The sequence below is a fragment of the Eupeodes corollae genome, chromosome 1 (assembly GCF_945859685.1).
Source record: "Eupeodes corollae chromosome 1, idEupCoro1.1, whole genome shotgun sequence".
NCBI lineage: Eukaryota > Metazoa > Arthropoda > Insecta > Diptera > Syrphidae > Eupeodes > Eupeodes corollae.
Window position 1 is genome coordinate 43,134,000 of NC_079147.1, and position 27,748 is coordinate 43,161,747.

Here is a 27,748-nt window from a genome sequence, read left to right on the forward strand (position 1 = left end):
TCACTTAGCCACACATTTAGAAAATGAACAAAGTGTATTTACAGCCAGTTTTTTTGATTTTGCACAAATATTGCTTTGTTGTGAAATGCTAAAATATTATACCTAGAATCAATATTCAAGGAGATTTATACGAAGGAAACAAGGAAAACCAGTCCCAGGATACCCAGATGATTGGTCGAATTTATTCAGTATACGAATTTGTAATGGTGAATTGTGTGCATCCTACAGAGAAGCCTGTCAACGTTTGCAATTGCTAGAAAATTAACCTCATTGGGATCAAACTCTCAATGATATTGTAATATCATCACACGTTCATCAAATACGAACATTGTTTTCTATAATCATATTTTACAAAGAATTTTTAATCGAAGACATGTGCTTGATGATGTCAAACAAACTATTAATTCAATCAGGGCTAACCGCATCCAATCGTCCAATCCATAATTATTTTAGCCAAGAGTTGCATCGAGAGAAACTGTATGATCTCAACACTTTGAAAGAATAAATTTAAACAAATCTTAAACCGTTGAATGAACAGCAGAAGTATGTATTTGATACCCTTATGAAAGTAACAAATGATGAAACTGGAGGGATTTACTTCTTAAATTTCATGCTCATTTTTTAAAATGGATAAGCTCTTATTTGAGCAACCGGACCTAATTCGTCAAAATAGATAAATTCAAATCTAAAGCTATAAAACTAACATCAGGTGTTCCACAGGGGAGTCATATTGGACACTTGTTTTTTATACTTTTTATAAATGATATTTCTGATACTTTTAAATTTTCTAATTATTTATTATACTCGTATGCTGATGATGTTAAAATTTTCAAAACCATTAAATCTGTTGATGATTGTCTATTATTGCAAGAGGATCTTAATAAATTGGCATTGTGGTGTAATAGAAATTTACTTGTTTGATCATTCAATAAATGACATTGTTTTGGAAAAAGTTACTCAAAAAAAGAGTCATTTTAGATCATAAACTTTTTTTTAAAGCTTATAAAATGATCGGCTTTGTACGAAGGAACACAAAGCAATTTACTGATCCTTACGTGCTCAAATGTCTTTACTCAGCCTTTGTCAGATCAAATAATGAGTGTTGTTGTGTTGTTTGGAATCCGTAGTATAACACTCATTCCTTAAGAATAGAAAGAGTGCAGAAATCCATCACTAGATATGCTTTTAATAAGCTTAATTGGAGTATTGATAGACCTCCTTAACCTGTAAGGTGTCAGCTCTTTGGTATGCAAACGCTTGAGTTAAGAAGGAGATATTTTTCAGTAATGATGGTAAAAGATATCTTAAGTAATCACATAAATTGTTCTTATTTGCTTGAATGTATTAATTTGTATTTTCCTTGCAGAAGTCTCCGTATGGTTTTCTACCTTCGAACCAGATCCTAGTGACTTACTACTTTCAACCATTCCTTTGTGCAAGTGATGCCAGAAATGGAGAGACCTACAGTTCTTATGTCTAAGGGCTAGTGCCAGTAGCAATTTTTCACGAAAAGTACTCGGAGACTCGTTAATTTCTTACAATAGGTGGAATTGAAACTAATCTTATTTCAACCATACTCCACTATAATTGAAGGTTGCATCTTGGAATAAAAATAATAGAATTCATTTGCACCTTCGCCTATTTTATAAAATATTTGTGTTCATGATATTTCTTTTTATTATAAAGTTTGAACGTAGACATTGTGTATAAAACACTACATCATTTAAATGCCCACCTAGCGAATTGTTGCAAGTATTGACATTGAAACCTTTTACACAAGAGTCAAAGGTTTATTTGCATAAACACGGTCTTTGGCGTAGCCCCACAAACAAAAGTCCAGTCAAAACACATGACTACAAGAAATTACGCGGCCAGGAAATGTCTCTTGCAACCACATATTCCAAACTCGTATTCGCTATCATATGACCATAACGCTTCGAATTGACGGTGACAGTCGTTCTCTTGCAACCACATATTCCAAACTCGTATTCGCTATCATATGACCATAACGCTTCGAATTGACGGTGACAGTCGTTCCATCGTCGTTTTCGAAGAATTAAGGTCCAATCACACCTCCGGTCCAGACCAAAGAGCCCACCAAAAAGGGACTTTTTGTGGATGTAATGGCGTCTCTTCAATTATTTGAGGATTCTCTGAACCCCAAATACGACAATTTCGTTTGTTAGCATACCCACCGAATTAGAAATGTGCTTCGTGGCTGTAGAAAATTGTCTTCGAAAAATCGTCGTCCACCGCCACGAAGTGAATGGTCAGCTGGTTTCAGTTGTTGTATGGATGTAGGTGTAGATCCAAATGCAAAATACGCCATAATGTTGTTCTTATTCCTGACAACAACGAGGAATCGTAACACTCGGTTCTTCGGCAACGTTTTCACTTACAGCACCAATATTTTCTCTTCAAATTTCTTCACAATTTTGTCAATTGTTTGAGTAATTGGCCAATTATGTAAACCATAATCTCCTCTTGATGAACGATATGTAGTTTTGGCACAGTAGCTATTTTTAAAGTAGGTTTTAAGAATTTGTATGCGATAGCTAAGCGATCTATTTTCGTAAATGTCATACTTTCAACTGAAATAAATTGGTTTAACAACTTAGTTTGACAGATGTCAAATTACAGCCCTATACTTTTGAAACCGCAAAATGGATAACCCGTTATATAATAAACATTGCGTACAAAGTTTCAAAACACTCTGTCTGCATTGTAAATTATGGAAGGTGTCTTATTGCGCAAATCATTTTTTTTTAACAATTAAATCCGTTTATATAGTTTTAGGCATATTCCTTATGCTGAAGAAATTGAATCAAACGGATACCATTAACTTTTAAGGAATATCATTTCTTAACGCTTTTACGAAGATTTTTACAGTAGCATGGTAGGAAAGACTCCAGTGAATCCCAACCCAAGGTTTCCGTAAGAGCTATTTCACAGTACACAATATCTTCATCGTGACAAGTACTACCCAAACCTGTCTAGAAAGCGGAAAAAAAACTATATGCTTAGTTGTATGGGACAGTAATATAATATCAGAATGGTTTCTAACAAAAACATGAACAAAACAAGTCTGACTCCTTAGTCCACCTCCTTTGCTCTCTCTTCTTGGATGACCACAAAGCTAAAAGAAGGTATACCTATTGGCTGATAAAATGATTATGATGCAAGTGTTGATCAACAAACTACATGTCGTGACTTTTGGAACTTAAAGCTTAACAAGAGCAAGTCAAAAATCTTGATTTTCTGAAATGGAACTGGGCGGTTTTTCAAGAAATTAGAAATTGTACTGAATAAACGAAGAATTAGAAAAGGTTAAACAATAAATGTATTTGGGCTTTCTGCTAACACTGCTAGAAATGGTTTGTGCAATTATGTGATATGCCGCACACGAATAGGCAATCTGGAAATTCGAAGAAATGGAAGCACTCCAATGATATTTAAAAAAAAAATTGTTCCTTGAACTCCTTGAAAAAGTTGAGTCTGTCTGTTTTGCCAGCTTCAACAACCAAATCCAAGATAGCCGAAAGAGATTGACGTTTAAACATCTCGAATTGACAAAATCAAATGAACTCTATGCAATCTAAGGCAGATAGAAGACACGCAGCATTTCATCGCAGTTTGCGCAGTGTTAAAGACGATGTTAACACAAGCCTGGTTAAACCATATGCTTTAAAGGGACGAACTTATCCAAATACTCAACAAAAAAATCTTGAAGCTTCTCTACCATTATATTAAAAGTGCACGCAAGTACACGCAACAAATTATAAACGAAGACTTCAAATACCAAACGTAAAATAATGTAAATATTTTAATAGTGTCTATTTAGAACTTCGTTTTTCAGTACCCAGATTTGTATATTTTATAATAGTCAATAAAAACCTGCCTCAAAATTTCAAGACCTCCATTATTTTGTTGCTCCCTTGAAATATTAATACCTCACTTCTGAAATCAGAACCTTCCCTGAAATATTTAGGTATCTCTTCCTCCTTACGCATTTCGAGTCCCTTTAGAAATTTCAATACCTCAGAAAAAATTTCGAGACCTTCCTTGTAATTCCCGAAAATATCAAAACCTTCCTTAAAATCTCCAGACCTCCCTTTAAATTTCCAGAGCACTCTTGATATTTTAAAAACTTCTGTTTATATTTCTAAACGTCCATAGAAATTTCCAAAACACTCTTTATAATTCAGACCTCCCTAAAAATTTGAAGACCTCCTTATTTAATACATAAAAACTGCCTTTAAAATCTGCATCATCACTTCACGCTTCAACTTCCCTTAGTACTTGCCTTAAAATTTCAAGACCTTCATGTTTCAAGAACCAATCTCAAATATCCAGCCTTCCATTCATATTTTAAGGCCTCCCCTTAAACCTCCGTACCTAACTTAAAATCCCTAGACCTTCCTTGATATTTTTAAAACTATTTTAATATTTAAGTCTTTTGATATTTTAAGAATTTTATCAAAATTTCCTTCCAAGATATCTTAAGTATTAATTTGAAATTTATTTGATAATGCAAGGTCTTGTTTCACATTTCAAGGTATCTGATCAAGTCTTCAGACCTCCACTGATATGTCAAACCATATTTTTAACACCTCGCTTTTAATATTTTAAGACCTCGTTTTACCTTCCTCGCAATTTCACGACATCCTTTAATATTTTAAAACCTCACTCGAAAAGATAGATAGATAATAGACAAAATTTCTGTCATCGTTTAATATTTCAAGAGCTCCCCTGAAATTCCGAAACCTATTGTGGCATTTCTTGAAATCTAATTACCTTTATGGATATCTCCTGACCTTCCTCTATACTTTAAGAATTGTCTTGATTTTTAAGACATCCCGTAATATTTTAAATCTGCGGAACTAGCTTGATATTTTAGAAATGCTGTTGATATTTCAAAACCTTCATTGACCATTCACCATAAAAGTTGCAACTACATTATTTTCAAATAATTAAGATCTAATAATACCCGTGGCATGTTGGTTATTATTGCAACATAGAACTGTCATGCCCTAGGTCTTGAATTCAACAATGCCTGTGTCATCTGAAGTTCCTTTCGCAGGTACTGCCTCTTGCGAGGAATTGACAAATCCTCCAATGTTCGTGAAAAGTGCCTTTCGGATTCGGCATAAAACTTAGTTCCCTTCTGACAAGATAACTCGCAAACAGAAATAGTTGAGAGTTTAAGGTCACTAGGCCTTCTTCAGTCTTCTGCGGATTTAGTTGTAGTGTTGTTTGTGAAAAAACTATTCGATGAGCTTTGTCTACTAACAATTTTTCACAAAAACATAATCCTTGTTTTTTGACTGGCTTTATAAAAACATTCATCATGGCTTCGAATCAATTCAATATAAATTAAAACAACGACATTAATAGTAAAAAAAAACATCTTTAATATTTCTTATACTCTTACATCGTACGTATTTCCATTATAATATGAAATAATGTTCGTTTAAGGACTACAGCCTTAAATTATTATTAATTCAGTGATTTTATCACAAATCACCATAATAGCTTAAATTATTACATATAACTTCCCACATTACAAACCCAAGTAATAAACTTGAACCCATATTGAACTCCGTCTAAAAACTCAAACTAAACCTATACTATTTACAAGAGAACGTTAACAAAATACAAAAAAAGAACTCTTAGCCGCAATTTATAGCCCGGTTAATCATATTTCTTTCTTAATTATATTGGCTCCTTCACGGTCATCTTTACGCATATCCGTGTCATCCCAACCCCAAACAAGGTTATCCTCGTTGTCGTGGTTAAGCTGAAGAATCATATCTTCCGTCATCGAATTGTTATTTAAGTCATTCCTTGAGTAGACATGACTTCCGTCACCAGTTCGTAGAACCCTCTTGCGGATCATGTCTTCTGAGACGGTCTTGAGGTCATAGGCAAGACCTGAAAATACAAAAATGTTTTTAATTAGAGAATCAGTGTCATGTGAGTCTCATGGTTTTTTATTGAAATACTTACCAAACTTAGCAAAGAAGTTAATTAAAGCTGTTGACCAATTGTAAGTGTACGTTCCCAATTCAGCTGCTTTGTAATCCCAGGGGAAGACATGGTGATAGTTGTGCCATCCCTCACCGTAAGCCAATATTGAGACAATCTTGTTGTTGGTCGATGAGATGAAATTATCGTACGGCTTCATGCCATAAAAGTGAGCAGCACTATTCACCAGCCAAGTGTAGTGGAGTGAGAGAACGTAACGAAGCATGGAGCAGGTGAAGAAGCACACCTTAATTGAGAATCCGAAATAGAAGTACGGAATCAACGAGGGCATGATGAAGCAACACAGTGGCATAATGTAGAAATAATACCTTCAAACAAAATTGTATAATTAAGAAAATGTCAAAAGTGTGATTTTGATTATGATTGAAAACTCACTTCTTCTGGAACATGACTATTGGATCAGCCTCCAAATCGCTCATGTCAATTTGTTTGCCCTTCTCCTTGACATCGGGATGCTTCTTGCACATCAACCAACCCATGTGCGAGAAGAAGAATCCTCGTCGCGAATTATGTGGATCGGCATGGGTGTCAGTGAATTTGTGATGAACTCGGTGATCACGAACCCATTCGTAGATACTGTTTTGGAATGCAATCGATTGGCAGATCATCAGGAATACCCTCATGGGCCATTTGGCTTTGTAGGCTCTGTGTGACCAGAGTCTGTGAGCTCCAGCTGTGATACCGAAACCACCAAAGGTTCCAAAAACATAACCTGAAAACAATAAAAAATCATTGATAAATTATTATTGCTGACGGAATTAAAACTGTAAAGTTGCGAGGCTGCGGAATGTCATAAAAGTCGAAAAGTAAGCGAAACAAAAAAGTAGTTTTGTGCCAATTTTGTTTGTATATAAAGGGATTATTAATACCCTCATAATGATTAAACACTGTGCGAGCAAATAGGAACTAAGGACAGGATTAGAAAAGAAATGCCGATGCACACTAGTTTTGAAAGTCTGTACATTGTAATAATTGTAAAATATTGAGCCTGGTAAAGCGTTCCACATTCGTGAAGTGCGCCTATTATAAATAGAACGTTCGAAGTTGGGCTCAAGGGTAAACTGATGAGCATTCCAAGAAGTATGGGCATTACGATTGAATTGTTTGAGATGGTTAATACAACTGGCTATTTCACAAGAACATTGTTGGTGAAAATATCGATAATATAATCATAGACATAAAACTTTCAAGATGGTTCTTAAGAGAAGCAAATGTCTCGGTAAGAGAACGATCTCCAATCATTTTTAGAGCTCTTTTTTCCATTATATCAAAAAAAACTCAAGATTGTTATTGGGGCACAAGGCCAAATATGAGAATTACACTCAAGTTTTCGACAAATAAATGCTTTGTAAATTATAGCCTTATTAGAAGGTGTTAAAAACTTCTTCTATATGATCACTCCACAACAAGTGGTTTGTGATGCACATACCTGGAACTGAAAGCCGTTCAGTCTCATCAATGCACAACCACCCATGCATAGTGTCATTGGGGGAGGGTTATGCTTTTGCGACAGTAGACAGCATTGAGTATTCATACCATTATTTTTTAAACGATTTTTGATTCCTCAAGATCAGAATTGAATGAGCATATCATACGCTGCCATTGGTAGTCCTAGTCCGAAGAACTAAGGGTATTGTATGTCATCAGCTAAACAATTCAGTGGTTTAGAAGTTTCATACAAAATATCATTTAAAAAAGGAAAAGTGTTGGAGACAAAACGGAGCCCTGGGGCACACCAGCGTTTATTTTGTTGGTATCAGATTTAAACTTAAACTCGGAAAAATTTCTGTGAAATAGGACAGAAAAAAAGCTAACTAAGTGGTTTTGCCAGCGTTGGAGAACACCTCTTTAGAACAATAGCGGGGATAAAATCCAGGCCAGCGGATTTGTGAATGTCAAAATAGTTTTTATTGCAAAAATTTAAACTCTCAGCCAAATCAATTAAGGTTGCTAAAGATTGCATTCATAAGAGATTGCATTCATAAGATTGCATTCTTTTGTTTGTTGAAAACAATATTTTTAACTTCCCATAGGAAGTTATTGTAATGGGTCCGACTTGTCAAATTGAAAATTTTGACATTTCTCGACGTTTCAAGGTCCTTAGAGTCGAAATAAAAGATTCTTAGAAAGATGTCTGTGCGTGCGTGTGTACGTACATTCACGACGTTTTTTTCGTCGTCCATAGCTCAAGAACCAGAATAATAATAAGGCAGAAAGATGCAGAAAGGGCTCTCAAGAAAATTGCATGGGTGGTTGTTTTACCATAGCTGTTTGAAGAAAAGGTGAAAATTTTGGTAAACCGTAAATATCTTACGAACCAAAAACTCTAGAGACATGAATTATATTTTATATAATACATTGTTACGTGATATCAAAGAAGTTTTTTTTTTGAAAAAAATCCAACTAACGGTTTTTTTTAAAAAAATCAAAAAAACTGAAAAATACATTTGTCACCTGCAACATTTCACGACCAAAATACAACGAAGAATAATGTTTTTGACAATCGATAAAATTTTGAGAAAAATCGAACTGACAGGTTTTTTTTATAAAAAATAAAAAATCTAAAAAAAAATTACTCAAAGTTGGTAAAAATTTAATATCGATTCAAATGTCTTTTCAAAAACTTGAAATTTAGGCTTCAAACTTATTTTATCTTATAAAAAATATTGTTTATAACAATACAAAAAATAAAAACCTAAAAAAAAATGAAGAAAAGTTGGTAAAAATTGATTTTCGACTCAAATATTTTTTCAAAACTTATAGATATTGGATTTCATTCGCTTTTATCTTCCAAAAAATGTTGTTGTAAACATTCAGTAAAATTTTGAAAACAATTGAATTGACAGTTTTTGTACAAAAAATTAAAAACCGCAAAAAAAATTAACACAAGTTGGTAAAACATTATATTCGACTCAAATATCTTTTCAAAAATTTGGGATGATAAATTTTACTAATTTTTACATATAAAAAATATTGTTTTCAACATTCGATAACATTTTGAAAAAAATCGAATCGACTGTTTTTTTTTACAAAACATAAAACTCTAAATATAAAAATCGAACAGTCCTTTTTTCATAACAAATAAAATCTACAAAAAATAGTACGCAAATTTAGAAAAAAATGATACAAACTCTAAAGCGTGGGTCGCATCACAGCCTCTTTTTAATTTTTTTCAGTTCTATACAATATCAAATTTAATTAAAGTCGCTGGCGTTTTTAGTTTGTCTTCAACGAAAATTTATTTTTTTGAATTGCTAAAGTAAAAAATCCAACCAATCAATATTAATAAAAGTCCTTTTAACATCTCTCTATTTTAATATATATAAGTAAACCAAAATGTATTTGGAGTCGATATCTTTTTTGGTTCTTGTGAATGAACAGCAACAATGTAGGGGTCAACATTCCAAAAAACTAGAAGCAGCACATTTTCGGCTTAAAGTGGATTACGATTATGAACAATGCTTTCGCAATTGTTGGACAGTCCTTAAATTTCTTCACAATTTTACCGATTTCATGCATAGTCGGTGGATTACGGTGATTAGAAGCATCAAGTATAATGCTGTAAAAATGGCTACTTTGGTAGCACCACTTTTTTCCACCAACATTATGATAGCTTACTTTAACTAGTGTCAAATACCAACTTAAAACATCGAAATAATTGACCGAATGTTGTGGATTTTTTTAACGATTTCGGGTACTATGAACGTTTTCTGGTAATTATCAATAACCAGTTCTAATTTCTTGTCTAAAAAATTAAACATACCATGATGGATATTTTAGAATTTTCTTAAGACTTTTAAAATCAAACCTAAGTTAAAGTATACTTGCAGATATTATGACAAATAAATTATATTTTTGGGACTCTTAGTCACTGTTTTGTGTATTTTTATGTAATACTTAACCAATAATTTATTTTTTCCAAGCGATAGGAGGTAATAATTCCATCAACATTTATTATCTAGTAACAGAATAAACCTATGTTTATTTATATACTCCATAAGATAGCTTATTTTATTTTAACTCAGAGGGTCAGTAACCTATTTGAATTCCAACCAATATTACAATATTTAAAATTGAATTAATTTTGTACCTATATACCTACCACAACAAAATTTGTGAATGAATTACAAAAACCAGCTTACACCGCTTCCGGCTTTGAATATACGTTAATGTATCTTAGCGGATATAAAATTATAATAAATAAATAACTTTTGTTAATCATATGTGCATCATTGAACTAAGATGAAGTTCAAGTTCAAATTTATTATTTAACTTTATATTAATTCAGCTACATTAACAAAATCATTTAAATTCAAATTTAAAGGTAACGTAACATTCATTAACCAAATCATTTCATTTAACTTAGATTTACTATAAATATATTCGTTAGTGAAGTTAATGATGAGGAGGGCAATTATTGTGATGCGATTATTGTTGAAATCGAAAGTCTCGTAAAATGATAAAAGTCAAGATAAATAACTTTCGGTTTCATTTTTATTTACATTTAACTGAAAGTCAATTATTTTTATGAGACTAAAATTACTCTTATTTTTAATTTGAATGATTTTATCTGGAAGTCTTTTTTTATTTTTAAATAATTATTTTTATCTTTACAGGTTATCAATATTGACTCGTCGCAGAAGAAGAAAGTTAAGCTTCCGGAATTTAAAGGTATAGTTTTGGTAGAAAAAATAAAAAATATGAAAATATATGAAGCATGTAACAAGACTATGTTTTTACATACAAACTTTGAGTAATTTCATTATTAAGTTCATAATTTGTAAATAATTCCCTTAAACAAAAACTTCTGTACTTTCCTAATTAACATATGTAAGAATTATGTGAAAATTGACATTTTAAACTGAAATTTCTCTTAAGTAATTCTTTAATAATAACATTTTAAATCGTAATTAAATAAACAGTTAGTAGAAATATAAAAGTTGTACTAAAAATAAAATAAGACTGGTTCCCTATTGTTTTCTATACTTCAGGGCTGGAGATCTTCTTTAACTTTTAAAAAACCTGATTTAATATTACTTTTGGCAAGTGTGTCACAAAAACCTTCAAGTTTTATAACAGGGGATAAATATTATATGTCATATTTAATTGGGACGTTATATTTTTTAAATTGTATAGGTATTTACATATTATTGGTTTAAAGTCCTCTAAAGATATCGCATCACAGGTTTTATGGGTACTCATTATTTTACTTTAAAGTTTTCGCACTTCGAAGGTGTTCAAAAATTAATATATTTTAAATCATAATGTAAGTCTAGAGGAACAACTTTTAGAAATTATAGTAAGTTTCTTTAGTAAGTTGCTTTGATTTCCCAGTGAGGCAGGGAATCATTTTTTGGTAATTTTAGAACTTTTTAGCTATTTTTATTTTAGTTTGTGATTTTAGGTCTAGTTTTGAGGTTAAGGCTTGTATAAATTAAGTAAACAAGTTTTGTGATATAGGTTAGGTTAGGTTGAAGTAAATTTTAGAAATAAAATAATAACATTTTTTTACTTTAAGCTTAGTTAAACTTATTTTGAAGCTTGAAAGACTATAGGAGTTTGTATATTTGATATAATTCGGATCACTATTACATAATTTCCCTATAGGAAATCCTGCGTTTTTTAGCTGGTTTCAAGTTAAACAGTGTCCAGTTAAGACCCTAATAAATGAGCTTATATACAACCTCCTTTAAGATTAAAAGCACCGAAACCTTGTCAGATTAGACTGAACAGTTTGTAAGGTACTTGTAGCTGTCTAAAAAACTTCAACTCTGCTTTTCAAATACAATTCTTAACTTTATCTGAAGGAATTTTTGATTCAAATTATAATGTTTAAAATAAATTGCAATTCTTTTAAGGCTAGATCCTAGATGTAAGAATCAATTGTCCTGAAATTTGGAACATGTATTATGTAACATTTAAATATTTGTTTATTTTATATGAATTGAATTTTTGTAATATTTTTTAAGGTTAAATTTAAATTTTTAACATTACTGCATTTTAATAATAAGACTTATCTTTTGACTACATACAAACCAACTTTTGAAAACAATATTTTCTTTGAAATAAAAAAGTTTCTAAACAATGCTTTGAATTTTTAAAGAGCTATTTAAGTCGAAAGGAAATTTGTACCAAGTTTTAGTAATGTTTTTTGTTAGGTTTTTTTTTAAACAGTTTTTTTTATTGTTTTTCAAAAAACTGTCAATTCGATTTTTTTCAAAATTTTATCGAATGTTGAAAACAATATTGTTTATAAGATAAATAACTTTGAAGATATAATCTCAAATTTTTGAAAAGATATTTGAGTCGAAATTCAATTTTTACCAACTTTAAGTAATGTTTTTTTAGGTTTTTATTTTTAATAAAAAAGCTGTCAATTCAATTTTTCTCATAACTTTCCCAAATATTTAAAACGTTATTTTTCGTTGCACGAAATTGTTTTGGATATTAAATTCATTTCTTATTCGTAAAATTTTCGAGGTGACAACATTTTTTTCAGTTTTTTTGATTTAAAAAAAACGTGAATTGGATGTTTTCCAAAAATATATTTGGTATCACGTTACGATTATATATAATTTCATTCAAGTATCAAACGTTATTAGTTCGTGAGATATTTAGGGTTAAATAAAATGTTCACTTTTTTTTAAACTGGTATGGTAGAAAAACCACCACAATGTTCTTAAGAGCCCTTTCTGCATCTGTCTGCATTATTATCTGAATAACAAAATTTATCTGAAGTCGAAATCTCTTCTGGTTCTTGAGCTATGGATGTTGAAAAAAACGTCACGAACGTACGGACGTTCAGACGTACGAACGTACCTCTCTAAAAATCTTTAATTTCGACTCTAGGGACCTTAAAACGGCAAGTAATGTCAAAATGTTTAATTTGACAAATTGGTCCCATTACAATAACTTCCTATGGGTAGTTAATAAGGCTTAACCTTAACAAACAACGAAACTTGCTTGAAACATAAAAGAAAGAAATTTTAGGTTACTTCTAAAAAACTTTTTTTTATTAAAAATGAATAAAGGCACTTCAAAACCAATAGAAAAATGAATAAAGCCCGCGAAAAAGTAAGCTTAAAATTTCATAAATCCTGTGATGTCAAATTTAAAATGTTGACATTTCTCGGCACTTCAAAACCAATAGAAGCTACCTACGTCCTTCAAGAATCTGCAGAGATATTGACTTTACAGACAATTATATTTATCATTATAAGCAAAAAATATGTTTTTTAAATAGGTACGCAAATTTAAACAGGATGAATTGAAAACATTTTTTTAACTAAGAACCTACAAAAAGTACTTCAAAGAATTAGCTAACATTTATTTTCGACTGTAATATTGACTTCAAATTTATTTTATCTCATTTTCATAGAAATAATAAAAAAAATTAGCTAAAAGTGCTTTTAAGAAATAAAATTAAGACCTTAAAAATAAAACTCATTTTCCTAAAACTTTGCCATTACATACTACTCAGCACATAAATGTACAGAGTAGAGACCCAGCACCTTGAGCAACTAAGACTATACATATAAGGTGATAACAACACAAGACATTAGTACAAGACAGAACGAACAATAAAACGAACGATGGAACGGACAATTCCAAAGTACAAGGAACGGGACCAAATGGACGCTTACAGAAACGCGACAATTGACGCACTACGTAGGCATAAGAGTGGCTTACTGACAAGACTCAAAAACTTGTACAGACGACTTACAGACCCACACGACTTGGAGGTTAGGACACTGAAGTCGTCAATAAAAAATGTCAATCTGTTGATTAAGGAGAACTAAAGGCTATCAATTAACAAGTACTGGGACCGCAAGATCTGGTCAGTTAATTCGAGTAACCCTAGTATGTTCCCCAAAATCAACAAGATATTCAGGAAAAAAACGATAATGACCTTTCGTGTCTTAAATTCCAAAGAACTGAAGAGAACAGAGACGTACTAATGACAGCGCAAATAGATCCAGAGGAAGCCATCTTTGACGATGACTTTTACATAGTTGAAGATCCGAAGGAAAAGGTGGAGGCGGTGGGAGCTGCTTTCCAGCAAGTGAATGTTAGCATTCGCCCCAACCACGACCTGGAAAACAGAGCCCTACTTAATCACTTTTACCTTCCAAATGATATGACACAATGGCGATCTGAGAACTGCGGTTTTATGCTGTTCAATGACGATTCCTTGGCAAATGCCATAATCGCCGAGCAAACGGGACCAAGTCCCTTGTTAGTGACGAAGGTTGAGCTTCAGCTCATCTTCAATTCAATAAAAAACAAAAAGTCAGCAGGTGTCGATGATATATCCAACGTTGTACTAAGACATTTACCGATGGAAGCAATTGACATATACACCACGCTCTTCAATAATGCACTGAATAATGCATATTATCCAGTGCATTGGAAGACCGCTGTGGTTCATCCTCTCCCGAAAAAGGGAAAGTAGAACTCCAACCCGTCAAATCTTCGGTCGATAAGTCTTCTTCCGAGTATCAGCAAAGTTTTTGAAAAAATCATTAATGGGAAGACAAATTAATTCCGGATAAACAGTTCGGGTTCAAGGCGGGTTATGACACAATTCATGCTCCGTCTAAACTTGTTTCTGATATCCAATGGAATAAATCAAAACAACAATGCACAGGTGCTGTTCTGGTTGATTTGGAATAGGCCTTTGACACCGTATGGTTAGAGGGTCTTTACCTAAAATTGAGCTTGGCATTAGCAAGCCATTGTTCTATATACTTTATGATATGCTTAACGGTAGAAAGTTTGTTGTCAAAAGTGGCAATGTAACTTCTACCACAACATTCACAATTAAAAATGGTCTTCAACAGGGAGCGGTGAATTCGCCGATTCTCTTCAGCATTTACACCAGCGATCTGATAGGTAGTCTTACAAAGGCAATTGCGTACACCGACGATCTTATTGCGTACAGAACGGCCCGAAAGGTTGAGGTTATTAGAATTCTCTTGCAGCGTGATTTCGACAAGATTCAGCGATATTGCGACGACTGGAAACTGAAAATAAATGTCCAGAAGTCAGAGACAATTCTGTTCCGGACTCCGTTGGCTACGGCCACGAGGGATACGTGTTAGAATTGGCGCAAGATGGTCATCGTTGATCTTCACGGGCAGCCATTAGCGAGCAAAAGTGTAGTGAAGTACCTCGGTATCTGGTTAGATCAGTATTTATATTTCGACAGACATATAAATGCTGCTCTGACCAGGTCCAGAGGAGCCTTCGCTCTGACGAAACGGCTGTTATTTAGCAGTCGGCTTGACCCCAGAGGAAAGGTAATTTGCTACATGGGCCTCATACGGCCGATGATCGTTTATGGTTGTTCTGTGTGGTTCAACGTTGCCCCTTCCCAGATGGAGAAGTTTCGGGTGTTCGAGCGGCAGTGTTTAAGACGCTGTACCGGCTTATATCGAACAGCCGAATCTTCTTATGTGCATTACTATTCTAACGAGGTCCTATACAACGGGGCTCGAATCAACAGAATTGACAATTTCGTGATAAAACTCGTTCGAGGTCACATTGCAAGAGCTATGTCTTCGACCAACAATTTAATTTTCGGGGCATTCTATCCGAACGACGAGTATTTTGAGAGTGCACGCTTGAGCGGCTTCATTCCCCCAGAAGCATTCCTCTTTTTAGATAGATGCGGTCTGATACAGGATAGATTGGCTGTTCCGTTAATCTACCACTTCAGACGACGAACCGTGGATAGGCGACTCCTGTACAATTGGGACGTTATGGCACAAGGCGGAGCAGAGCTCCTTCGGTTCAGTATGGCTGTGTCCGAACGGGACCGGACTGATAGGGTGAAGCAGAAGAAACAGTTTTGGTGGCTTCAATCGGCACTTGATAGTGGGTAGTCGGGATGGGGTTTTAAGCCTTGGCCGGCTTTCATACTTGTTTGATAGTATAAGGATTTAGTTTTAAGTAGAATAGGCATGGTGGCACGAAAAAAAAATTAAAAAAAAAAAACAAAATAATAAAAAAAAAAAATTAAAAAAAAACATTAAAAAAAGACAATAAAATATGAAAAACAAAAATGTTAGATAGTTAGATTTGCTGCTGTGGTTGTTCTAGCTTTAAGTAGTATATAGGTAGAATAGGTAGTTTAAGTTAGTTTTAAGTTTTATTTAAGGACCTTATTTTAAGCAGTTTGTAAGTAAAAATAAAAAAAAATATTGATATTAATTTTTTTTCAAATTTTCTAATAAATACAAAAATAAATAAAATTTAAATGAAATAAAATAGATCTTAGGGCCGAAAGGCATTAATTTTAAGTGTTATAGTTTAACTTCGAGTGTCCGTATGGGACCATTAAGTTAGTTGTCACTTATAGATAATTACCCTTGTTTTATGAATTTTTGTCTAGCATTAAGATAGGTTTAAGATTGAACTTATAAAAATTAATTAAAAAAAAAAAAAAACAAGACAGAGGAGAAAGAACAACAGACAGAAAGAACACAGAAACAGCACGCGGTAGGTTTCGAGACGGCCCTCCATCTGTCTACTAACCACGCTCACTGATGCTTGATTTAGGTGATCGAAGGAAACAGAAAATGTTCTAATTATAAGAAATTGGTTGTCATATTCTTATTAATTTCCTTTATTGGTCAGTTACTTGTCTGTCATAACTCCATAAATGTTTTTACCTTAGATCACTAGCCTACCACTAGTGACTTTCAACTCTTAACCCTTCCTGTACGAATAATGTTGTCAGGGATGGAAGGAAACTACAATTTTCTTAAGCCGAATCCAAACGGCTTATTTGACGGGGTCATGACAAGAATTACTTTTGGAGGGTTTGTCAATTCGTCGCAAGAAGAAGTGCCTATGAGAAAACCTTTAAGTGGCACAGGCAGGGATTTTACCCACGACCACGGGTACTACTCACTGCGGTTTTTATTAGACAATATCATGCATTCCGAGGAAATTGAGATGCATATGAACTTTCAACAAGTCAATCAAAAGAGAACACTTGGGCGTATACTCACTTTTTTAATTTTATTTTTCCAACAATTGTGTTCTTTTGTTCATAAAAGATTTCGCAATTTACTTAAGATAATTTATGAGATCATTAGGACAATATGTGCCTAGTTACTTCAACTATATGCGATAAATAAACAAAAAAATCAATGTCAAGTGCTAAACAAATTAAACACTTATTCAACTTCTAATACGTTTTTGCATAAGTTTAATAGGTCAGTTCTACACTTGTAACTATTATTGCACCTTTCATAAAGTCTATCTATATTTTGCACACAAATAAGAATTAATTCTAAAACAATTTTCTAATATTTACGTATGCAAAATGCGTACAAATAGGTTATCTTCAACGTTCAAAGTCACATAGACATTTTTGGAAATCTAAACCGAGTTCCGCTACTCTAAAAGGTTCCTCTAAAAAATAATAATAATAAAAAAGACGATACCTTAAATAATCAATTAATCAGTCATAATAAAAATAAATCTTAATTTAGGTTCGTACGTATGGAGTACTAACGAAATTAATAACGACAACAACGACGACGACAACGACAACGCAACGTGCGTTTAGAAAGTCGAACGTTCATTGACTTGTTATAAATTCAATACCACATTCTACATCTAAATAGTATATGGCACATTATAGCGTGCAATTTAAACTAACCAACATACGTCAAACTTTATACATTATATTTTTATAAAATTTTATTATTCATTCAGCAAATTCAAATGATGAATAATCAAAAGTACAAAACCACACATCTGATTGTCTTCTTTTTTCTTCTGCTTATAAATTGTTATGTGATTCGAATACGTACTGAGTTTAGAAGATTGACATTTGTTGGGGCTTATTTAACGGCAAAAGAAAAGCAAACGTTCTTCAATTTTAATAAAATCATTTAAATGCACAAAATTTACCAAATTTCAATTTGTACGTTATTCGGTCTCACATTTCTTAGACTTGCAAATAAATGGGACTACATTTTTGCATAAAATCTGATGGGATATGGTATTTTGAAAAAAAAGCTACGATTTTTCGATTGTTTTTCAGCAGAAAATATTTTAAGTAAAAAATAAGATTTAGATAAATTAAATTAAAGTATAATAAATACAAAATAAAATATTATCAACCACCATATGGGCATAGTATACCCCGTCGTTATAACCCGGACAATGTAAATTTATTTATATTGTATCCTTTGAAAATAAAATAAAATATTATGAATTAAAATAAATAAAAATATGAAATCACACAAAATAAATTCAAAAATTAAACAAAATAAAATTCAAAAAAAATTAAGAGAAACTAAATGCATAGAATAAAAATGATTTCGCAAAAAATAAAATGAAAAAAAAGCCTGGGATGCGACCCACACTTATAAATTCCCATCCCGTCTATCGATTTGTCTTGTTTAAAAGTTTGTATGTTTTCGTGTTGGGTTAATAAAGTTGTCAGTTGAATTATTCTTAAGAAATTCAAAACTACCAACAACATTTTTCATATAAAGAAATTGTTAAGTTTGAAAATCAAGTTTTGTTAAATAGATTTTTAGTCGAAAACAAATTTTTACCAATTTTAGTAGAATTTCTTAAATTTTTATAAATTGGATGAATGAAATTAATTTGAGAGAATCAAGAACCGAACATAAATTTTTACTAAATTTGCGTACTATTTAAAAAAAAATTAAAAAACTAATAGTGCAACATTTTAAACGATTCAGTAAAATGTTGAAGCCATTTTAAGTAATCTACTAAGCCTATTGTTAATCCCTTAACAATACGTTCTTTAAAATTTTACGCCCATATTTTTAACGCTTTAACATTTTAAAAACACTATTTCTTGAAGCATATTTTCCGCGAAATATTCGATAGTACAAATATATTTTTCAATTTGTTTACTTTTTAAAAACCGTTTATTGAATTTTCTTCCAATTCATACAAATTAAGAACCACGTCACAAGGTATTATATAAAATTTAATTGAAGTCACTTTCATTATTGGTTTGAGAGATTTTTGGGTCCGACTAAATTTTTAACTTTTTTGTAAATTTCTATAGTTAAAAGAAAACCAACCCATACACAATTTTGACAATTTCGAAAGTTCTGTATGCATCTTTTGATGTTATTATCTGTAACACAAAACTATAGAAAACCGATATCTGCACTGGTTCTTGCACTTCCAGACATCTTAACTTAAAGCTTTTGATTAAGATTCTAGAGACCTTGAAACGTCGAGAAATGCCAACATTTTTAATTCGACAAATCGGACCCATTACAATAACTTCTGATCCGAAGTTTTGTAAAATATAACTAAAATAAATTGTTATTGAACAACATTTTTATTCAACATAAAATAAATTAAAAAATAAACAAAATAGTACAAAATTATATAAGATATAAGAATATAATATAAAAAAATTAAATACATTTACTACAGTAAAATAAAATAAAATGAAATGAAATGAAACAAACTAAAATACAATTAAAGTAAATGTTCATGCATAAATAAATTAATGTAGTAGTTCAAATTATTGTTAGTATATCTGATCTAATTTAATCAATTTATAATGTCTAATTATTGGATTTTGCTTTTTAAATTTTAAAAATGGAAGAGATGCTTCTGATGAACACTTTTGAACTCTTCACATTTGATAAAATAATAAAGTTAATTATTAAACTAATTTGAGTAATTTTAATTAAAAGAAACATAAAGTAAAAAAAATAAATAAAAATGAATTAAGAAAAGTCAAAAATAAAACAAAGAAAGCTTAATAAAGTATAAAATTAAAATATAATAAAATACTATTAACTTAAATAACAAAAATAAATAAGTAATAAAATAAATCAAAGTTCGATAGAATATAATAAAATCAAATTAAATCAAATGATATCAACAAAATAAATAAAAGGCCAACATAAGAAACTGTATGCTTTTTACGTTGATTTTAAAGCAGCTTTTTATTTAGTCGATAGAAGGTCACTATTTTACAAATTGTTATTGATGGGAATGTCCTTAAAGATGCTAAATATTCTAAAACTCTTTTACGCGGATACACAATCAGCAGTTTGGAATGGAGAGATTTTTTCGGAATTGTTTCCAACAAACATGGGAGTAAAACAGGGGTGTGTTCCATGGACTCTTTTGTTCATTCTATTTCATGACGACCTGAATGATGTGCTTTACGGTGGAATTTTGTGGGCTGGAAGGAGAATTAAAGTGCTGATGATATTTTTATTGTTGTTATCTTATCAGACACGACTCAAGGACTAAGTCGCATGATTTTGGACCTTGAAGAATAATGCCCAAAATGGAATCTCACTGTGAATTTAAGTCCCAAAATGAAAAGTGGAAATTTGCTGGTGAAGATATTGATATTGGCTTAAAAATATCATCAAATTTATCCTGAAAAGTCATCTTTCCAACAAGCTTCAGCTAGCTAAAACAGCACTGAACTTTAGATGGAAATCCTGCATTAATTCGAGTACACTCAGTTTAAGTGCAAAGTGTAAACTTTATGATGCGACTTCTAAATTAGTCATGTTTTACACGCTGCTCAGGTTTGGGGTTAAGAACAAAGTGAATACATTGAAAAATAACTTAGATTTTTGTTTCAAGAGATTTTTCAAACTCCCTTCGAACTATCCAAACTATATGCTTTTATTAGAAACGGGATTGTCGCCATTATTTACTGCAACCTTGAAGCTTTACTTTGATTATATAATGAAAGCAATGTCGCAGCCATCTAACCGTCTCTTCCAAATCTTTGTTTTACAAAACGTGGGAACTTTTGGCAAGAAGATACAATATGGATGCTTTGAGAGAGAATTTGTATGATTTCATAAGGAGACTGGATTAGAAAATGAGAGAGGAGTTTAAAGAGCAAGCGCAGTCATCTCTTAATAGACAATACTACTGCACACTTAATTACGACTTAAATGAATCCAATCAGGGATGATCTTCCTTTATTTTGCACTTTATGTAACCTTGGATCACGAGAGGATGTTTTCCATTTTCCTCCAGATATGTACCCTTCTCCTAAAACGGTTATATTATTTTTAAGTTTTATCAAGAACTAATGAACTGATTTTTTCCTGCACAAGCTCTTTTAGGATCTGAATACTATTTCATGATATAAAATGTCATTTAGATAAACCTAACTACATTTTTTTCGAAATTCGATATCTTAAAAATGGGCCATCCTTTTTTTACGAAATTTAAATGTAAAACGTATATTAAAAAGCCTTTAAAAACTGCTTACGGTTTATGATTTTTGAATACAAATATTGAGAAAACAAATGGCGTTTAAATTTTTGAAAACAAATTCTTTTTAAGATAAATTTTTAAATCTTAAAGTACAGACAACATTTTAAAACAGACTCTTTAGATCAATGAGCCAGTTCGTGAATTTTTTTTCTGACGCACAGAAATTGTGAAAAATTAATTTTCTAATAAAAACAAAAACTTTTTGAATTCAAATTGCTTTAGATGCTCTAGAACTAAGATTAAAACACGAATTGTAGAAATATAAATTTCCCAAAAACGAAAAAAGTGACGGTTTCGTTAAACTAACGACTAAACATTCAACGTTCAAACGCTTATTTTATGCATTCATATTCTGGGTTTTTTGCATCTATATTTTTCTAGCGTTCTTCGCATCTATATAAATCATCCAACAAGAACAGAATATATGGTTTTTTTTGGAAAAACCTAGTTTTCAACTTAATTTTTAATATTTCAGGATGAAATCCATCCAAAACGTCGCAAGACTATTGTATAGGGCTATTGTAGGACATATTTAGACAACTGTTGAAATCTTGGAATTCCTTCAAATGTAGAGAGTCGTCCAAATTAGTTAGTATCATGTCTCGATGTACTATAGTGTTCTCAATAACTGAAGTAACTAAAATTTTGACTTAAGCTCTTGAAATATTAAAAATAAGGACAAGATATATAAACATCATGTCTCTTTAATTTTGTCAGCCTTCTTTGCAGAACATTAAAGAACATTTTTAAGCGGTGCACAAAAACTCATCTTTTTGTTAAGTGTGTGACCCCTCCATTATTAATAATCTGAATCCGCCCTTGGCCGAATGTCTACACCAATATATTGTATAAGATGAAATAAGTTTTATGTCAATACGTTCTCAAGTTAGTTTTGTTTAAAAACAATTCTTACCAATTTTAGTAGTAATTTTTGTATTTTAATACCTTTTTTAAATGGAATTGAATATTGTTTTTACAGAAATATTTTCTATAAGATAAACCAAATTTGAAGCAAATTACTTCACTCATCTCAAGACATTAGTTCGGAAGCTTTTATACACATTTTTAGTAGTATTTGGTTTCTAAATGTATTCTCTAAAAATATTCTTCGTTGTACAAAACTATTCTGACGCCAATATCATTTTTGTTCGAGTTGACTAATATTTAGAATAAAATAAGGATACGTAAAATACTAATACACAAATTTAAACAAAAACTATACCCTGAAGAAAAAATGTGTACAAACAAGCAGAGTAAATTTAAACAAAATATCTTATCTTAAGTTTTGCATCAAAAACTTACCAAACATATATGCCAAATAGGCGTTCTCAGCGAATATCAAATACAATCCGTACAATCCGAACATATGAAGAATGGCAAAAATAACAACATTACGCCAGACGATTTCCAAGCGATATTCTTTCTTTGGTTTTTCTGCTGCTGCTTTGTTTGAGACAGCGGTAGTGGCAATGGCGGCATTTCCGTAATCTTTACCAACAATCGGATCGCCCAGACCGGGAACGCGATCATTTGTATTGGGAATCGTACTACTTCCATTGCATATTAAAGAGTTGCGTTTTCTGCTGCTGTTGTTGTTATTATTCTTATTTGCAATGCTATTGTTGTTGTTATTTGCATCATCAGAATTCAAAGAGGCTTCTGCTAAGATGAATGAGTTCCCTATTATGTTTGGAGCCATCTAAAAGAAAAAAGAAAAATAAATATACATAATGAATACTATCGATTGTATCGTATTTTTTTTTAGAAAATCCATCTGTTGATGACGCGGGGGAATATCTTTTTGTCATGTAAATATAAGGGGCTTTTCAAATATTCCAATACTAAAATTAGCAATGCATTCTCGCAACTCGCATAACATGCTGGTTTTTACTAAAAGGTTTTAAAAAAGCAAACCGCGATATCTTATCGGGGCTCGTGTGAAACGTGCCCAGAATAAAGTAGTTGACAGATTAAGATGACAGAGTACCAGCATTGTTCACACTTTTTTCAAAATGATAAATAGTTTTTCTAGGTGAAACTAATGTTTTAAGTGACTAATTGACGGCTGGGCAACGTCAATTACAAACTTTAAAGTGTGATTTTTATGCATAGATATATTGGTGCTATACTTGGGATAAGATATGCGTAGAGGCTAGAGGATGTTTTCATATGCTAATCTTTTAGTCAAGGCTCTGAAAGCTTTATCATTTCATCACTATTGTGAGGATAACATCTATGAATATTTTTTGCACTTCGATTTGAATACAATTTTTATTGTTTTCTTAAAGTAAATTAGAATTTATATATTTCTGCATAATTTGTCTAATTTTTGTTCAAAACTCTATACAAATTAAACTTGTTTTGTTATGAAATACTTTCTAACTTTGTGTGCATACATATTTATATTTTTTCAATTTTATTCACAAAAATAAGAAACAAAATAAAACTAAGAGTTTCAAGGTCCGTTCTATTGAAGCCGCAAAATAAATGGACTGCAAAGAAGATCCTCCGGTTTTTTCTTATGTTTGAATTGTAAAAAAAAAAACAGAAATTAAATCAATAAAAACAGAATAAATTTGCCTAATGAGATGAATGAACTTGTTTGCTAGAATTTTAAGTTGATGCTATAAAGATCAACAACAACACAAAATACATAGGTTCAGATGAAATCAAACAAAGAACTATTAATTTATTTTGTTTCTAAATAAAGAAGATCAAAGATGGAGGAGAAATAATGCATTGCTCACGAAAGTTGTCGAACCAAAAATAAATTCCCATTGAATTGTCAATCCTTTGAATTTGTTCTTCGTGATTCTCAATCATTACAGTATTGTTCCCAGTTTTGATATTTGAGCATTATTTGTATTTCCTAAATGTATCTTAGGATGTCAGAATTTGAATTTCAATTGAATCTTATAGTTACGAGTTTTGTGAAGGGCTTAAGTTGAAAATTTTTGATTATCAAAAAATAGAAACAGAAAATAAAATTCAATAATTTTTAATCCTTTAAAATAGGCGTTCAAAATTGTTGTTATTACTTGACTTTAGAATTTTGAATTTTAAAATGTTTAACTTTAAATTATAGGCAAAGTTAGTAAATGCTTTCATATCGAAACCATAACAACATAATTTTTTAACCGGTTTATAATCTATTTCAAATATTAATATTTATTTCATAATATTGGAAATTTTGTTAAGGGTTTGACTAAAGTACATATATACAATACACAAATTCAGATAGTCTCATCGGAAGATATATAATTTTATTGCAAAATAAATCAATTTAAACATAAACGGGATTTTTATAGAATGACTGTATATGTTTTCTATTGATAAACATAAATTAACAACGTATAGATTTTATGTATTCCTTTCCCTCCGTCCCCTTGCAAATACATATACGCGTTATTTTAAGACGAATTGACAGCGTTAGATTGTGCTTAAAAAGGGTTTCAAAATTTGGAAAAATGTAATTTTTGTTTTGGTGCAAAATCGTATTGTGGTCCCGCTGGATAACCGAAAAGTGAGATATTGATGAACGGTGTATCTATCGGATGCAGAGCTATGACACATGAGTAACCTTTTCAGGAATAAGGAGCGAAAGACCAAAGGTAGCTCTGAAGAACCAGCACCAACGATCTATAAGTCATGCGAAAGCCATGAAGGAAAACCCGATTGTGATGAAAAATCTCGGATGACTGGACTGATAATGTTGACGAGCTCCCCTTACCAACCCCTGTCCAAACGAAATACAAACAACGATTTACGTGTTTTTACATGGAATGTCCGTGCGTTCATTCGGCCGCGCAAAGCAGAGCAGCACGTCGTCGATGCCCTAGCAGAAATCAAAGATGATGTGACATTACTATGTACATAAATGTGGTGGAATGGACCAGGCAGTGAGAAGATATAGTAGTCTGCGATTTCTTATATTTAAAATGCTTACTAGATAGGAGGAAGCATTTATTAAGATGCAGGTTTGCTGTGAGAGGAAAACTTAGGCATAGAGTTTGAAGCTTACGGGATGTTAGCGGAAGAGTGACAAGAATCCGCGTTTAAGTCAAATTACACCACCTGAGCTTTATCAAACCGCATGCCCCTACGTAAGAGCAGAATGCCACTACCAAAGAAGATTTTTGGAAACTTCACGCCAAAACCTATAAGCAATGTCCCATTAATGACCTACAAATTTTCTTGGGAGACTATAATGCAATAATTGGTAAAGAAGTTATGTTTAGTATTTCGATCGGAAAAGGTAGCCTGCACGACATTAGGTCTCAAAACGGATTCAGACTTTTCGAAGTTCTAGACGAAATGAACATGGAGCTGAGTAAAACTAGTTTCCTCCGTCCGGATATCCACAAAGGCACTTGGCGGTCCCCCGATTATCAAATCGGCAACCAAATCGATCATGTTGCTATCGACGGAGGACACTCCTCTAGCATAAATGGTTGTTCACACGCACAGATCAGCCAACATAGATTCACTATCTACTTTGTGCAAAACAGCGCATGCGAATATGCATGGAAGCTATAAGGCGAACATCAACCTCGAGGGGAAGATTCAACTTTGGAAGATTGCGCAGGAAGACACCGCCAATGCAAAGAAACTCTGACAATGGCAGCTTTGCCAACAAGCAATCAGGAATACTGTGGAAAGAGTGTTAGGGTTCTCACAGCCGCCATCAATTAACCACTGATTTGACTCCGAATGTGCTGAGGAAAACAAGGCCAAAAAGTAGGCATACAGATTGTGGCAGCAAAGGAGGACACAGATCTCCCGTCAGTTATATGTCGATAAAAGAGGGGATGAGAAACTCTTGCTCAGAAGAAAAAAAAAGGCCAATGACAAGCGTGAAGTCGAGGAATTCCAAAGATGTTTAAGTAGGAAACAGGTGCAGAGTTTTTATAGACCAGTCAAGAGGCAAACAACGGTATTCACTAGGTACCCTAAAGCCTGCAAAGATAAGGAGGGAAATACTATAGTGAAGACGCAGCTGATGCTTAAAAATTTGAAAGACCATTTTGCCCAGCTACCTAATGGCGATAAATCCATTTCGTTTTGGACTTCCATTTTATTTGACCATTTTAAATGACTTGAATGTATGTTTTCATCAATTTACAAGCTTTAAACTTTGTTTTGGTTTCAAAAACCTCTCACTCACAGTTTTCTAATAATTTCTGTAGGCGTATTTGATAGCTACCATTTAATTTCTTCCTTTAATGCAGTTGTCGTTAACTTTAACAAGAGATGTTCTTTTGAATAATAAAGGGGTTAAATCAATATTCTGACAATGTGATCGTTTCGAAGTCACCCTGTTGCAAACAATTTCATAGTGGCAAATTAATATCAATTTTTTAACAATCAATAATTTTAATAAGAAAATTTTAGACAATTTGTATTCACTTAATTTTAAAAAAGACTTAACTTCCATTACAAGTAGATTGGTTTCGTTTGAATAATTGTTTAAATGTTAACTTTAAAGTATTTAAATTTAATTATATTATGTTTGATTATTTTCTTGAATCTGTTTCCCTTGAAATTGTAAAATAGAAATCTTTTGTTCCTTGTTGGTAAAAGAAACAAGTAGTGGTTAGTGCACAAGTCTCTAAGTGAAAATAATTTTAAAGTTTTTTTTTTTGGGATTCAAAAGATATTTTCAACAGAATTTTAAGTTTAAGGTATCTTAATTACATTTAGTGGATTCAATGAGGTAGAAAAATGAATCCAACGTATTTTTGGAAATTTTTATAAAAGAAAGTCCTTACCCATCTAATGTTAAGCTCAATGACGTTTCAGGTCTCGTACTAAAGGACTTCTTTAAAAGTAGATTCAATAGCCATATTTTCAACTGTGAAACTTTAAGCTGTGATACTATAGACTGTGATACTTAAGCCTATGATAAATCTAGCGAAATAGATCAAGACCTTGATTTATTGAAATCTTTCACTTTCTGGATTGATGTGTATACTTTAATATTAATGCTGACAAAGTTGAAAAGTTTGTATCTAATCTTGACGATAGTTGTAAACCAGTCCTACTATTTTTAAAAACTGTTTACGTCATCTGTCTTTTCACTTTTCTAATTTTTTTAAATCCCTAACATATTCTTGTGTGTCTGCGTCTATTTGGAAAAGTTCCAATGTAATACCCTTTCATCAAAAAAGACGACTTTACAAATTATAGACCTATTGCTAGATTAATTGTTATACTTAAACTCTTTAAGTCTTTGTGATGTACTCGGAGTTGTAGTTAGAAGTGAACTGAACTTTATTTTCTCATTCTTAATACTAAGTATAACAATTCGTCTTATAAACTATTATAATTATAATTCATTGCATAAGGTAGCATTTACACTTGGTACTCGACACCTCCCATCTTAAGTTTGAATATTATATACACATGAATCAAAAGAAATGTAGTTAAATATATG

The 27,748-nt window shown here is 31.9% G+C and overlaps 1 protein-coding gene across 1 annotated transcript in view; it reads right to left on the reverse strand.

The window, feature by feature from the left end:
• Positions 1–5,387: 5,387 nt before the first annotated feature.
• Positions 5,388–27,748, reverse strand: part of LOC129939791 (acyl-CoA Delta-9 desaturase) — a 37,878-nt gene continuing 15,517 nt past the window's right edge. The window contains exons 2-5 of the mRNA XM_056047933.1: positions 22,618–23,014; positions 6,421–6,757; positions 6,007–6,353; positions 5,388–5,931 (exon numbers count right to left, since the gene is read on the reverse strand). Of these exons, the coding sequence (XP_055903908.1) occupies positions 5,696–5,931; positions 6,007–6,353; positions 6,421–6,757; positions 22,618–23,014 (1,317 nt within the window). The 3' untranslated portion in view covers positions 5,388–5,695. The remainder of the gene's footprint in view (positions 5,932–6,006; positions 6,354–6,420; positions 6,758–22,617; positions 23,015–27,748) is intronic.